This window comes from Ovis canadensis, chromosome 14, assembly GCF_042477335.2.
Source record: "Ovis canadensis isolate MfBH-ARS-UI-01 breed Bighorn chromosome 14, ARS-UI_OviCan_v2, whole genome shotgun sequence".
NCBI classification, from domain to species: Eukaryota; Metazoa; Chordata; class Mammalia; order Artiodactyla; family Bovidae; genus Ovis; species Ovis canadensis.
In genome coordinates, this window is record NC_091258.1 from 65,730,483 (window position 1) to 65,743,043 (window position 12,561).

The 12,561-nt window shown below is 53.7% G+C and overlaps 2 protein-coding genes and 1 long non-coding RNA gene across 5 annotated transcripts; 2 read left to right on the forward strand and 1 right to left on the reverse strand.

The window, feature by feature from the left end:
- The first annotated feature begins 654 nt into the window (after positions 1-654).
- APOC4 (apolipoprotein C4) lies at positions 655-3,365 on the forward strand. The gene is made up of 3 exons (XM_069551053.1): positions 655-946; positions 2,121-2,346; positions 3,174-3,365. Exons 1-3 carry the CDS (start codon positions 871-873, stop codon positions 3,337-3,339), a joined length of 468 nt encoding a protein of 155 aa, XP_069407154.1. The 5' UTR covers positions 655-870; the 3' UTR covers positions 3,340-3,365.
- An 82-nt stretch (positions 3,366-3,447) lies between these two features.
- Positions 3,448-6,005, forward strand: APOC2 (apolipoprotein C2). Of its 3 annotated transcripts, none has more exons than XM_069551056.1 (4): positions 3,448-3,939; positions 5,182-5,257; positions 5,438-5,597; positions 5,760-6,005. In XM_069551056.1, exons 2-4 carry the CDS (start codon positions 5,203-5,205, stop codon positions 5,848-5,850), a joined length of 306 nt encoding a protein of 101 aa, XP_069407157.1. In that variant the 5' UTR covers positions 3,448-3,939; positions 5,182-5,202; the 3' UTR covers positions 5,851-6,005. The 3 variants fall into 3 exon arrangements, with proteins under 3 accessions (XP_069407157.1, XP_069407155.1, XP_069407158.1); XM_069551054.1 differs by having other exon boundaries at positions 3,860-3,939; positions 5,399-5,597; XM_069551057.1 differs by lacking the exon at positions 3,448-3,939 and having other exon boundaries at positions 5,138-5,257.
- Positions 6,006-8,486: 2,481 nt separating this feature from the next.
- On the reverse strand, positions 8,487-12,464 carry LOC138418988 (uncharacterized). Its single transcript, XR_011248823.1, has 2 exons — positions 12,349-12,464; positions 8,487-10,204 (listed from the first exon to the last, which is right to left on the reverse strand). It is a non-coding gene; the product is annotated as an uncharacterized lncRNA (long non-coding RNA).
- Positions 12,465-12,561: the final 97 nt, after the last annotated feature.

Here is a 12,561-nt window from a genome sequence, read left to right on the forward strand (position 1 = left end):
CTACATTGTGCACCCTGGCTCACAACTCAAGTCTGCCGGGAGAAAAAGGCTCATTTTCTCTCTGTCTGGTGTTTGACCGAAGCCTGATGTTGACAACCTCCCACTAAGCTCTCCCTCACAGGGCCGCACTTGGCTTTCATGTGGACCCTGGGAGGCAGACACTTACTGCTATACCCATTTTACAGATGGAGACTTTGAGCCCAGAGAAGGGAATATATTCACCCTGATCAAGCGGTGAAGGTGTGTCTGGCTCTATAGCCCAGTGGCTAAGGGATCTCAGAGACAAAAGAAAGAATAGGCAACTCTGATCTGTGAGCACCTTTGTTGCCAGCTTCCACAGTAAGAATCTTCCTTAGGAAGTCCTTGGGGGTTCAGTGGTTAAGATTCTGAACTTCCAGTGCAGAGGGTGTGGGTTGGATCCCTGGTCCAGGAACTAAGATCCCACATGCCACAGAGTGCAACCAAATAAAAGTTTTAATTTTACAAACTTAAAATATCTAATTTCCCTTCTTATCACATCATTTAATTTACGTCCTAAGGTATGGATTTGGGGCACATTTTACGGAGGAGGAAACTGAGGCCCCAGAGGGCCTGTCACAAGAGGTGGAGCCAGGATTTGAACTCAGTTCAGCTCAGGAGGCCAAAGAAACTTCTGTCTTCGCCTGTCAGGTTAGGGTGGTGGGAGGGTAGGAAGGAGGCCAACAGGGGCGGGCATGGCCTCTCACGGTCACTGTCGCCTGGCCCGCTCTCTCTCTGAAGTCCTTGCCAAGGGGCGGCGTGGGGAGGTGGCCAGGGGAGGGCTCTGCTCAGTGCAGCCTGCCCCTCCCCCAGCCCGGAGAGCTGAGCTCAGAGGGACAGAGGCCCCCAGAAATGTCGTTCCCTGGATGCAGGCCCCAGGCCCTGGCCTCCCTCTCCTTCTGCGTTCTGGTCCTGGCCTGTGTCGTGGGTGAGGAAGAGCCGGGGGTGGGGTACGGGGACTCTGCAGCAGCCTGGGGTGTGAGTGTGCTCGACTGTGAGGCATGCAGATCTGTGCGCGTGTCTGGGAGTCTGTGTCAGGGGTGGCTGTGTTTGAAAAGTGTGTACACGGGGTTGGTACAGATGACCCTGACCATGAATTTGCACTTGTGTGTGTGTCAGCAAAAGAGCATGCAGGCGAGGTAAACGTGTGTGTGTGAACATGCATTTGTATGCTTGTGGGCACGTGTGTGTCTTTAGGGGGTAATTATGCAAAAGATTTGAGGGTTAGCGGGTGGGAGAGTGTCTGTGTGTACTGCTGTGTGAGTGTGTCTGGGTTCTGCATGTGCAGTTCTTCAGTTTTATTGCTTTGGCCATGCCACGAGGCATGTGGGATCTTAGTTCCCCAACCAGGGATGGAACCCGTGCTCCCTGTATTGGAAGCGCAGAGTCTTAACCACTGGACTAAGGAAGTCCCTCTGCACATGCATTTAAAATATCACTATGTACACAGTGCCTCCGATGTGCCGGAAACCAGTTCTCCGTGTTAACCCTGAGCTCTCACAGTAATCCTATAAGCTAGGTCCTGTCCCGAGCCCATTCTACAGAAGGGGAAACTGAGCCTTGAAGAGGTTAAGTCATTGGCCAAGGGCACCCCACTGGTCGCATGGGTGCCTCCATATATGTCTGTAAACATGTACCCGTGTGATGCTGGTCTCTGTAGGTAAGGCTTTGCCCAGGTGTGGGGGTGCCGGACTGACAGGTGTATGTGATTCCTGGTAGAACCCCTGGCCCACCAGCCTGACACACGGCTTTGCCAACCTCCGTCCCTGGGGACATCCCTCACTGCCCATGGAGGTCGTTCAGACCGTGTGGGTGGGGTCGCAGGAGAAGAGGAGGCAGCAAGATCAGCTAGCGAGGGAGGCATGGAGGGGCAAGGGTTACAGACTGCGGGAGGATGCTTCAGGCAGATGGAGGGCTGATGGGGGTCTCGGGCACAGGGGGTGAAAGGAGATGACCGATGGATGGAGGGGGGCGAGGGGTCAGAGGAACAGAGAAGGCAGTGGGAGGACTCCAGGAGTGATAGCGACCCCGAGCATGGAGGGAAGGGGAGACGGACAGGTTCAGGGACCCGGTCGTCCAAGTTGTCCTCTGGTCCCACCTAGCATGCCAGCAAGAAGAGCCTGAGGGGACCCTGAGCCCCCTGCCAGCACCAGCCAGTACTTCCCAGAGCCAGGTTCCAGGCAAGGTGAAGGAGCAAGAAGAGCCGGAGAGGACCCTGAGCCCCCCACCAGCGCCAGCCAGGAGTTCCTGGAGCCTGGTTCCAGGCAAGGTGAAGGAGTGGGTGGAGCCGCTGGTGAACAGGACCAGAGAGAAGTGGAAGTGGTTCTGGTGAGTGTGCAGAAGGGGACTGGGGGCCTGGCTCTCAGAGAGGGGGAGGGGCAGGGGGCGGGCTAGGGGGAGGAGGGGCTGAGGGCCTGGACCTCTGGGTCTAGGGGAGGAGGGGCTGGGGGCCTGGACTCCTGGGCCTGGGGGAGGAGGGGCTGGGGGCCTGGATCCTGGCTCTGGGCAGGAGGGGCTGGAGGTCTGGATCCCTGCGTCTGGGGGAGGAGGGGCTGGGGGCCTGGACTCCTGGGTCTGGGGAAGGAGGGGCTGGGGGCCTGGACTCCTGGGCCTGGGGGAGGAGGGGCTGGGGGCCTGGACTCCTGGGCCTGGGGGAGGAGGGGCTGGGGGCCTGGATCCTGGGTCTGGGGGAGGAGGGGCTGGGGGCCTGGACTCCTGGGCCTGGGGGAGGAGGGGCTGGGGGTCTGGATCCTGGGTCTGGGGGAGGAAGGGCTGAGGGCCTGGACTCCTGGGCCTGGGGGAGGAGGGGCTGGGGGTCTGGATCCTGGGTCTGGGGGAGGAGGGGCTGAGGGCCTGGGAGTCTGGATCCTGGGTCTGTCTGGGGTAGGAGGGTCTGGGGGTCTGGATCCTGTGTCTGTCTGGGGTAGGAGGGGCTGGGCGTCCGGATCCTGGGTCTGGGGGAGGAGGGACTGTGCCCAAACTCGTGGGTTTCCAGGAGCAGGATGGGTTGGGGGCAGGGCTGTGACGCTGGGTCTGAGAAGGGTGGAGGTAAGTGTTGAGAGCGGGGGCTCCTGGGTCAAAGGGAGGAATGGGTGAACTGAGCAGAAGTCTCGGGGGCTATCTGCGGTCTCCACTGTGAATCCCCTCCCTTCCAGGGGCCCCACGGCCTTCCGGGGCTTCATGGAGACCTACTACGATGACCATCTGAAGGGCCTGGGCTCTCGCGCCCAGGCCTGGCTGCGCAGTTCCAAGGATAGCATCCTGAACAAGGCCCACAGTCTGTGTCCCCAGCTGCTCTGCAGGCCTAGCGACCAAAATTAAAGCGTCACACCCTCTGCAATAAACAAGTTCTCCTGTGTGTGTCCCTGTCCCAGTCCCTCCTGGCCTCGCCAGAGATAACCCCCCATCCCCCTCCAGAGGTTAAGGGGTGGAGGAAGTGACACGTGGCAGGAGCAACAGTGGGGGTGGGGGTGGGGAGGGGAAGGACTGGGAGGCCCCGAGGGATGACCCCACCCCGACCTCAGTGCTGGACCCACCACTGCCAGCTTATGGGTGGCAGAGGACTTCAGGCTTCTCCGTTTGGGGTGGAGGGTGAAGGCTGGAGAGCAGTTAGCAAGCCCCCCACCCCTGCCAGCCGCCCCTCCTTCAGAGCTCTGCCTTCCCCTCCCACGCGATGGAGACCCCAGACCTGGTGCCTGGTAGGCACCCAGAACCCCCGACCCCTCCACAGCCCCCCATTCAACCTGTCTCCCTCTCTGTCCCCACGCCACCTCCCCCCCAACTCTCCCCCTCCCATCCCCACAGTCCTGTTGGCCAGGACTTTGGCCGAGGTGTCGAGGTGGGGGTGGAGGGGTGGATCTCAAGAGCTATAAAGCCTTTCTCTGCCCATTTGGAGCTGCTGAGGACAGCCGCCAGAGTCTGGTAAGAGAGGGGACAGAAGTGGGGGGGGAGGCGGGGGACAGCAGGAGCGGGCCAAGATTGTTAGATCAGAAACTGCAAAAGTCAAGATATTAGATTCCAAGGAACTCCCTGGCCGTCAAGTGGTTAAGACTCCGAGCTCCCAATGCAGGGTGCACGAGTTCGATCCCTGGTTGGAGAACTAAGACCCCGCATGCCGCTTGGCTCAGCCTTAAAAAAAAAAAAAATCAGTTCCAGTTTTAGAATCACGGAATTTAGGGAATTCTCTGGTGGTCTAGTGGTTACGGCTGGGTACTCGCATTGCTGGGGGCCTGGGTTCTGTGCTGGGTGTGAGAACTTAAATCTCGCAAGCTAAGCATGTGGCATTGCCGGGGTTAAAAAAAAAATCATGGAATTTAAAAACTGTAGAATGTCTGTGTGTGCTAATCCTCCTCCTGTCAGATGTCAACCTCCACGCCGCAGTCTCTGAAACATGGGGGGTGATGTGATGGGGTGGAGGGTGATGTGATGGACTGACCCCTGTTGTCCCTGAGTGACTCCCTCCCAGGGTTGGGATCAAGATGACTCTGGAATGTGGGTAGAACAGGGCCCAGAGCAGAGGAAACTCACTCATCCAAGTGGTGGCTCTTAACCCAGACTGTGGCACGTGGCCCTGTACTGACTGGGTCTTAACGTAAAAACCGCCCCACTGCTGAGGCTTTCCCAGGCTACACAGCACACCCTCTGCATTCCAGAGCACTTATCAGAGGGAGACAGGCACTATACTTCTTCATTCATTTGACGTTTGCTCCTTGCATTTCTCTCTCACGTTGGCTTCCTGAGGGCAAGGGCCACTATGTTCATGGCTGGGCCCAGAACTGCGCCTGGCACACAGTAGGTGCTGAAGAAATGCTTCTTGAATGAATGAATGTTAGAAATAAGATGTTGCGGGGAATTCTCTGGTGGTCCAGTGGGGTTAGGACTTGGCAGTTTCAGTGCCAGGCCTGGGTTCAGTCCCTAGTCGGGGAACTAAGATCCCATAAGCCATGCAGCACAACGGAAAAAAAAAAAAGAAAAGAAAAGAATTACGATGTAACAGTCAGGAAGCAGGAGTAGCATCATCGAATATTAGGAAGTGAGGCTCAAGTCATTGGGAACTTGACTCAGGTGGGGAGGAAGGGGAGAGGGGGTCCTAGGCCCGTATCCCTGAGGCCCGGAGACCCCAGGACCAGATGCCTCCCATGGTCCTGCCCCCACCCGCCTCAGTGTTCCAGGTCTCCTGACGCCATGGGCACGAGATACTTCCTGGTCGGGTTTCTCATCCTCCTGGTGTTGGGATTCGGTGAGTGGGGTTGAGTGGGGTTGGTAGGGGAGGTGGGGATGCCAGGAGGGGGAGGAGCCCCGAGCATCCTCCCAGTCAGGTTCTTGTGCCGCCCTGCCCCTGCCGATCCCTCTCCTTCCCTCTTTTTTTCTCCCCCTGCAGCAGGCCCCTCAGCTACCCTAACGCACTCTCCTCCTGCAGAGGCCCAAGGGGCCCATGTTCCCCAGCAAGACGAGGCCTCCAGCCCTGCCCTGCTCACCAAGATGCAGGAGTCACTCCTAGGTTACTGGGATACAGCCAAGGCAGCCGCCCACAAGCTGTACAAGAAGACATACCTGCCCACCGTGGATGAGAAAATCAGGTATCACCTGCCCCCCACCCACACCCCAGGAGCCCGGAGTCCCAGACCCCAGCCCCTCTTCCCCCAGCCCCAGAAGTCCAGACCCCCAGCCACCCACCCCTCAGACACAGGGTCCAGACCCCCAGCCCCTCCTCCCTCAGTCCGTCTGTCCTTTCTCCCCAGGGACATATACAGCAAAAGCACGGCAGCTGTGACCACCTATGCAGGGATTATTACTGACCAGGTCTTTTCCATACTGTCAGGAGAAGATTAACAGCTGGGCCCCCAATCACGGGGGAGTCCAGGCTCCGGCAACTCCCTGGGTCCCCTGATCTACACCCTTGCCCTCTTCCTTGCAACTCTCAGCATCCTGTTCCCAATTCTAGCCTGACTTATCAATAATAATAATAAAGCCAAGTTTATTCTTTTCGACGTCGTCACTTTTCTGAGACCTCAGGGTCCAAGATGGAGGAGCTGATGCCTGCCAGCCAACACTTACTGAGCACCTATCCTATGTATATCTTCCTAACCTGGTCAGTGACAATAAAGAGGTGAATAATAATAACGAATAATCATAACAACAATCATTAGAGACTGACCTTCACCGAGGTCTGGCTTTCTCATCCATTTTTTTTGGCCATGCCATGTGGCGCGTGGAATCTAGTTCCCTGACCAGGGATCGAACCTGTGCCACCTGCTGTGGAAGCACAGAGTCTGAACCAGTGGACCAACAGGGAAGTCCCAGATTCCTCATTTGTAAAATGAGAAATGAATCAGTTCAGTTCAGTCACTCAGTCATGTCTGACTCTGCGACCCCATGGACTGCAGCACACCAGGCCTCCCTGTCCACTGCCAACTCCCAGTTTATTCAAACTCACGTCCACTGAGTCGGTGATACCATCCAACCATCTCATCCTCTGTCATCTCCTTCTCCTCCTGCCTTCAATCTTTCCCAGCATCAGGTAAATGAATACAGCTTACTTACAGTGGCCTCTGACTGTGTCTGGGGCCTGGACTGACACTTTGTAAAAATTTATGTATTTTTAAGTGAAGGATAATTACTTTGCAATATTGTGTTGGTTTCTGCCATTCATCAACATCAATCACTGGGCTGACACTTTAAATATGCCATTGCAGAGAGGTGTTCAATGGCCCTATGGCAGAGGGGAGAGTGGTGCCCATGAGTCATTGCTGAGTGTGGGAAGGCAGTGCCCAGGTTGGCTGGGACCCAAGAAGGCAGATCTGTAAAAGCTGTGTTCTGTGCCAGTTCCTATACATTGCACCCCCCACCCCCGCCCCGCACCCTGCACCGCGTCATGTATTTATTGAGACACAACCAGGCGCTGGAGACACAGCAGGGAAAAAGACAGCTCTGCCTTCATCAGTTCAGTTCAATTGCTCAGTCGTGTTTGAGACTTTGCGACCCCATGATCTGCAGCATGCCAGGCTTACCTGTCCATCACCAACTCCCGGAGCTTGCTCAAATTTATATCCAACTTGGTGATGCCATCCAACCATCTCATCCTCTGTCGTCCCCTTCTTCTCCTGCCTTCAATTTTCCCCAGTATTAGGGACTTTTCCAATGAGTCAATTCTTTACATCAGGTGGCCAAAGTATTGGAGTTTCAGCTTCAGCATCAGTCCTTCCAATGAATATTCAGGACTGATTTCCTTTAGGATTGACTGGTTTGACCTTGCCTTCACATGACCCCTCAAAAAGGTACTGGTTGGGTCCTGACCCAGCTTTATACGGTTTTACTGCTTACAGCTTGGAGGTATGCTTTTTTAGCTCTTCTTACTAGCAAGAGTAATAATGTTTCCTGAGCTCCTATTCAGGACCAGAAACTCTTCCATCCTGAGTCACAAATAGAGGGGCTGAGGGGAAAGGGTGGGAGGCAGAGACGATCCATGGAAAAGATAACTTCAGACAGCACTGCAGGTGATGAAGAAAAGGTGAAGAAGAGAGGAAAGAGTTCAAGATCTAGGTGCAGCCACCTTGGATAGGGGTCACAGGGAGCATACTCTAAAGGACGCAGCTGGGCTGGTCACAGGGTACCTGGAGTCGCAATGAAGTGTGGTAAGGACAATTGCTGATGGAAAGTAGGGGGAGGGGAGGGGAGTATTCACTTGGCTCCCAGGTCTGAACGGATGGACTCTATCCTCTGGTATCTGGGCAGTGGGGAATTACTGGCCAAAAGCACAGGGGGTGAATTAAGAGCAGAGGCCCTGCAGTCTGAGGGAGGACAGTGCTGGGGCCCATGGGTGGAGGGGGCAAAGGGCCTGGACTCCCACATCTGGAAGGACTGGAGAGTGGGTCCTGTGCCCCCAAGTCCCATGGGTCGGGCTACTGGCCTCTGAGGATGCAGGGCCTGTAGTCTGCTAACAGACTTGACATTAGCTTCCGGCCAGCCTTTTCAGCTCTCTTGGGGCAGTTTTCCCAGTCCTGAGGCTGGGCAGCTGTGAGTCCAGCAGAAAACAGGGGCCTTGGGGAGGGGTTGTGGGAAATGCCCCCAAAGTCCCCAGGGCCTGGGAAGAACTGAAGCTGCCAAGCCCAGTGGGTGATGGGGCAGGGGGGGACCCTGGATGAACAATCCCTGCTCTGTCCACTTGTTTCCCACAGACTCAAGCCAAACCAAACCACTGCCCAGGCTAGTTCTGTTTCCAACCAATCCTGGTGTACTTCCCAGACTCCTCCTTCCTTTCTCAGGCACCCACCCCCAATCACATTCCCTTCAGGACCCCGGGAGTCGAGGCCCCCCAAACTCCTCGTCTCCCGGAATTCAGGACCCTCAATCTGTTCTCCTTGGGGACCCAGAAGTTCAGGTCCCCAGCCCCCTTAGAATTTGAAATCTTACCCTCTGGTTGGTGTCGGGCGTCCCCTAGTGGAGCACAGAGTGGGTTTGATCGGTGATTGATTTAACAGGAATGGAAGTATTTACTTGGTCATTCAGTGGACATGGGGGAGGGCTTTACAAGGGCCCCATCTGAGGTCACAGTGTAGCTCAGAGCCCCTGGTGTTGCAACAGGGCAGGACTCTGTGGTATATGAGGATGTTGGGGCATCTAGTGTTGAGAGCAATGATGGGGTAACAGTGAAACTGGCTTTCTTTGGTCCTCTATTTAAATTTGTACACGCGGTTTTGCACTTTTAAAAAAGAGGTTCACAGGTACTTCCCTGGTGGTCCAGTGGTTAAGAATTTGCCTTCCAATGCAGGGGACGTGCGTTGGATCCCTGCTGGGGGAACCGAGATCCCACCTGCCTCAGGGCAACTAAGCCCGCGCCGCGGTGAAGATCCCAGGTGCGGCAAATAAGACTCATAGTTGTTTTTAAAGCCCGCAAAATCTCCATCTGCCCATCTTCTGGGAGACTTCATCATTATGTTCATTCCATCTCTAGACTTGAAGACTAGGCCTACAATTTCACAGAATCATTACTATCGTTAGTATCTGTACTAGAAGGGGACAAGGCAAGACGTTTTCTAAGGTTTCTTCTTGTCCTTGTGCTGGCTCAGAGGTCAGTCATTCACTGCACTCAAGAGTTTCATCGTTTCACTCAGCAGTCATGCCCTGGGACAGTGCTGGAGACACGTGACCATGACAAAGACACACCCACCTCCATCCGTGATGACACGAAGTGGGCAGGGACGGGGTGGGAAGTCCAGGGATAGAGGAGGTCTGGGAGCTCAGGAGGGTTTCCTAGAGGACAGCTACTTTTGAGCTGAGGCCTCGAGGAAAGTGGAGAATGTCGTTAGTAAAGCGTCAAATAAATATTTAAAATATCTCAATGCAAAGCCTGCTTTCCTTTCCAGACCATATGTAAAGTTCATAACCACAGGGCTTGATACTGATGACTTACTAAGGTCCACACTAAGTGAGGACGGGTGCCAGGTGCTTTACATTCTTTTACAGAGGGAAAAAATGAAGCCGGAAGAGAGAGGTCACTTGTCCGCAATCATTTAGCTGCTCCGCAGCACAGCCAAGGTTTGAACCCAGGTCAGACTTCCATCCAATTCACTGGTGAACGTTTCACAACTGCTAAGTCTTCTGTCCTCTCTGGGCCTCTATTACTCCTTCCTTGGGCCAAGGGCCTCTCAACACATATCCGGAGCTGTAGCAAGTTATTGAAAAGGCATGGAGTTCTTTGAGTCCCTGAAGCGGAGTCTGCAGTGGCAGGCTTCGCTGGAATGTGAAGACCACCAGGGCTACGTGCCTGCGCATTAAACTAGGCAGCCCCAAGGCTTAGGGAGGGGCCGAGAGGGTCCAGTTAGAAAGTGTGGTGGCGTTGCTGGTGCTGCTAAGTCGCTTCAGTCGTGTCCGACTCTGTGCGACCCCATAGATGGCAGCCCACCAGGCTCCTCCGTCCCTGGGATTCTCCAAGCAAGAACACTGGAGTGGGTTGCCATTTCCTTCTCCAATGCATGAAAGTGAGAAGTGAAAGTGAAGTCGTTTAGTCTGAAATAGTAACTAAGCGCTCAGTGCTATAACCTAGGGAGACTTGTCAGAGGAAAACAAAAGGTCAGAAAGAGAGGCCACCGAGTCTTGGTTCGAAGACCAGGAGAGTTCCTTTAACGCAGGAGGGGTGTGGTTCAAGCGGAGCGGTTCAATACGTTTATGGTGGCCGGGAAAGCTCCTGAAAGTTGAAATGAAAAGGATTTTAAAGAATCCGCGGGGCGAAGCGGACAGAATGACCCAGGAGGCTCATACAACTGAAAGGGGCGGAGTTACGCGAGAGGGGCAGAAAGAAGGGAGGCTGTGGCAAGCGTACATGTTCGCCAAGAAAGTCCTGGGAGTTCGGGGCACCCTACTGTTTGCTGTTGTTTCAGTTCAGTTTAGTTGCCCAGTCGTGTCCGACTCTTTGTGACCCCATGAACCGCAGCAAGCCAGGCCTCCTGTCCATCACCAACTTCCAGAGTCCACCCAAACCCATGTCCATTGAGTCGGTGATGCCATCCAACCATTTCATCCTCTGTCCTCCCCTTCTCCTCCTGCCCTCAATCTTTCCCAGCATCAGGGTCTTTTCCAATGAGTCAGCTCTTCGCATCAGGTGTTTGGCTCCATCCCTTCATTCTTTCTGGAGTTATTTCTCCACTGATCTCCAGAAGCATATTGGGCACCTACCGACCTGGGGAGTTCATCTTTCAATGTCCTATCTTTTTGCCTTTTCATACTGTTCATGGGGTTCTCAAGGCAAGAATACTGAAGTGGTTTGCCATTCCCTTCTCCAGTGGATCACATTCCGTTTACACTATTTCAAATCCTAAAGGATGATGCTGTGAAAGTGCTGCACTCAATATGTCAGCAACTTTGGAAAATTCAGCAGTGGCCACAGGACTGGAAAAGGTCAGTTTTCATTCCAATTCCAAAGAAAAGAAATGCCAAAGAATGCTCAAACTACTGCACAATTGCACTCATCTCACATGCTTGTAAAGTAATGCTCAAAATTCTCCAAGCCAGGCTTCAGCAATACGTGAACCATGAACTTCCAGATGTTCAAGCTTGTTTTAGAAAAGGCAGAGGAACCAAAGATCAAATTGCCAACATCTGCTAGATCATTGAAAAAGCAAGAGAGTTCCAGAAAAACATCTATTTCTGCTTTATTGACTATGCCAAAGCCTTTGACTGTGTGGATCACAATAAACTGTGGAAAATTCTGAAAGAGATGGGAATACCAGGCCACCTGACCGGCCTCTTGAGAAATCTGTATACAGGTCAGGAAGCAACAGTTAGAACTGGACATGGAACAACAGACTGGTTCCAAATAGGAAAAGGAGGACGTCAAGGCTGTATATTGTCACCCTGCTTATTTAACTTCTATGCAGAGTACATCATGAGAAACGCTGGACTGGAAGAAGCACAAGCTGGAATCAAGATTGCCAGGAGAAATATCAATAACCTCAGATATGCAGATGACACCACCCTTATGGCAGAAAGTGAAGAAGAACTAAAAAGCCTCTTGATGAAAGTGAAAGAGGAGAGTGAAAAAGTTGGCTTAAAGCTCAACATTCAGAAAACCAAGATCATGGCATCCGGTCCCATCATTTCATGGCAAATAGATGGGGAAACAATGGAAACAGTGTCAGATTTTATTTGGGGGGGGGGGCTCCAAAATCACTGCAGATGGTGACTGCAGCCATGAAATTAAGACGCTTACTCCTTGGAAGGAAAGTTATGACCAACCTAGACAGCATATTAAAAAGCAGAGACGTTACTTTGCCAACAAAGGTCCGTCTAGTCAAAGCTATGGTTTTTCCAGTAGTCATGTATGGATGTGAGAGTTGGACTATAAAAAAAAGCTGAGAGCAGAAGACTTGATGCTTTTGAACTGTAGTGTTGGAGAAGACTCTTAAGAGTCCCTTGGACTGCAAAGAGATCCAACCGGTCCATCTTAAAGGAGGTCAGTCCTGGGTGTTCATTGGAAGGACTGATGCCGAAGCTGAAACTCCAGTACTTTGGTCACCTGATGCGAAAATCTGAAAAGACTCCGATGCTGGGAAAGATTGAGGGCAGGAGAAGGGGATGACAGAGGATGAGATGGTTGGATGGCATCACCGACTCAATGGACATGAGTTTGGGTAGCCTCTGGAGGTTGGTGTTGGACAGGGAGGCCTGGCGTGCTGCGGTTCATGGGGTCGCAAATAATCAGACACGACTGAGCGACTGAACTGAACTGAGTCGCTAAGTCGTGTCTGACTCTTTGCGACCCCATGGACTGTATAGTCCGCCAGGCTTCTCTACCCATGGGATTTCCCAGGCAAGAAAACTGGAGCAGGTTACCATATCCTTATCCAGGGGAATCTTCCCTACCCAGGGATGCGAACCCGCGTCTCCTACTTGGCAGGCGAATTCTTCACCACTGAGCCACCTGGCAAGCCCGAGGGTGTCTACTAGGTGAAAACGGGACCCGGCAGGACTAGGGTACGGTGGCTCGATTGGCCCTTTCATAGCCGGAAGCGGCTCCCGAGAGGCGTGGCTGAGGCGCTCTTGCGG

Bases quoted from the DNA above. Each gene is read 5' to 3' on its own strand.
- APOC4 (XM_069551053.1), top strand. From the start codon at position 871: ATGTCGTTCCCTGGATGCAGGCCCCAGGCCCTGGCCTCCCTCTCCTTC. The intron at 947-2,120 runs GTGAGGAAGAGC...GGTCCCACCTAG, and splicing joins GGTCCTGGCCTGTGTCGTGG to CATGCCAGCAAGAAGAGCCT. The intron at 2,347-3,173 runs GTGAGTGTGCAG...CCTCCCTTCCAG, and splicing joins GAGAAGTGGAAGTGGTTCTG to GGGCCCCACGGCCTTCCGGG.
- APOC2 (XM_069551054.1), top strand. From the start codon at position 5,203: ATGGGCACGAGATACTTCCTGGTCGGGTTTCTCATCCTCCTGGTGTTG. The intron at 5,258-5,398 runs GTGAGTGGGGTT...CTCCCCCTGCAG, and splicing joins CCTCCTGGTGTTGGGATTCG to CAGGCCCCTCAGCTACCCTA. The intron at 5,598-5,759 runs GTATCACCTGCC...CTTTCTCCCCAG, and splicing joins ACCGTGGATGAGAAAATCAG to GGACATATACAGCAAAAGCA.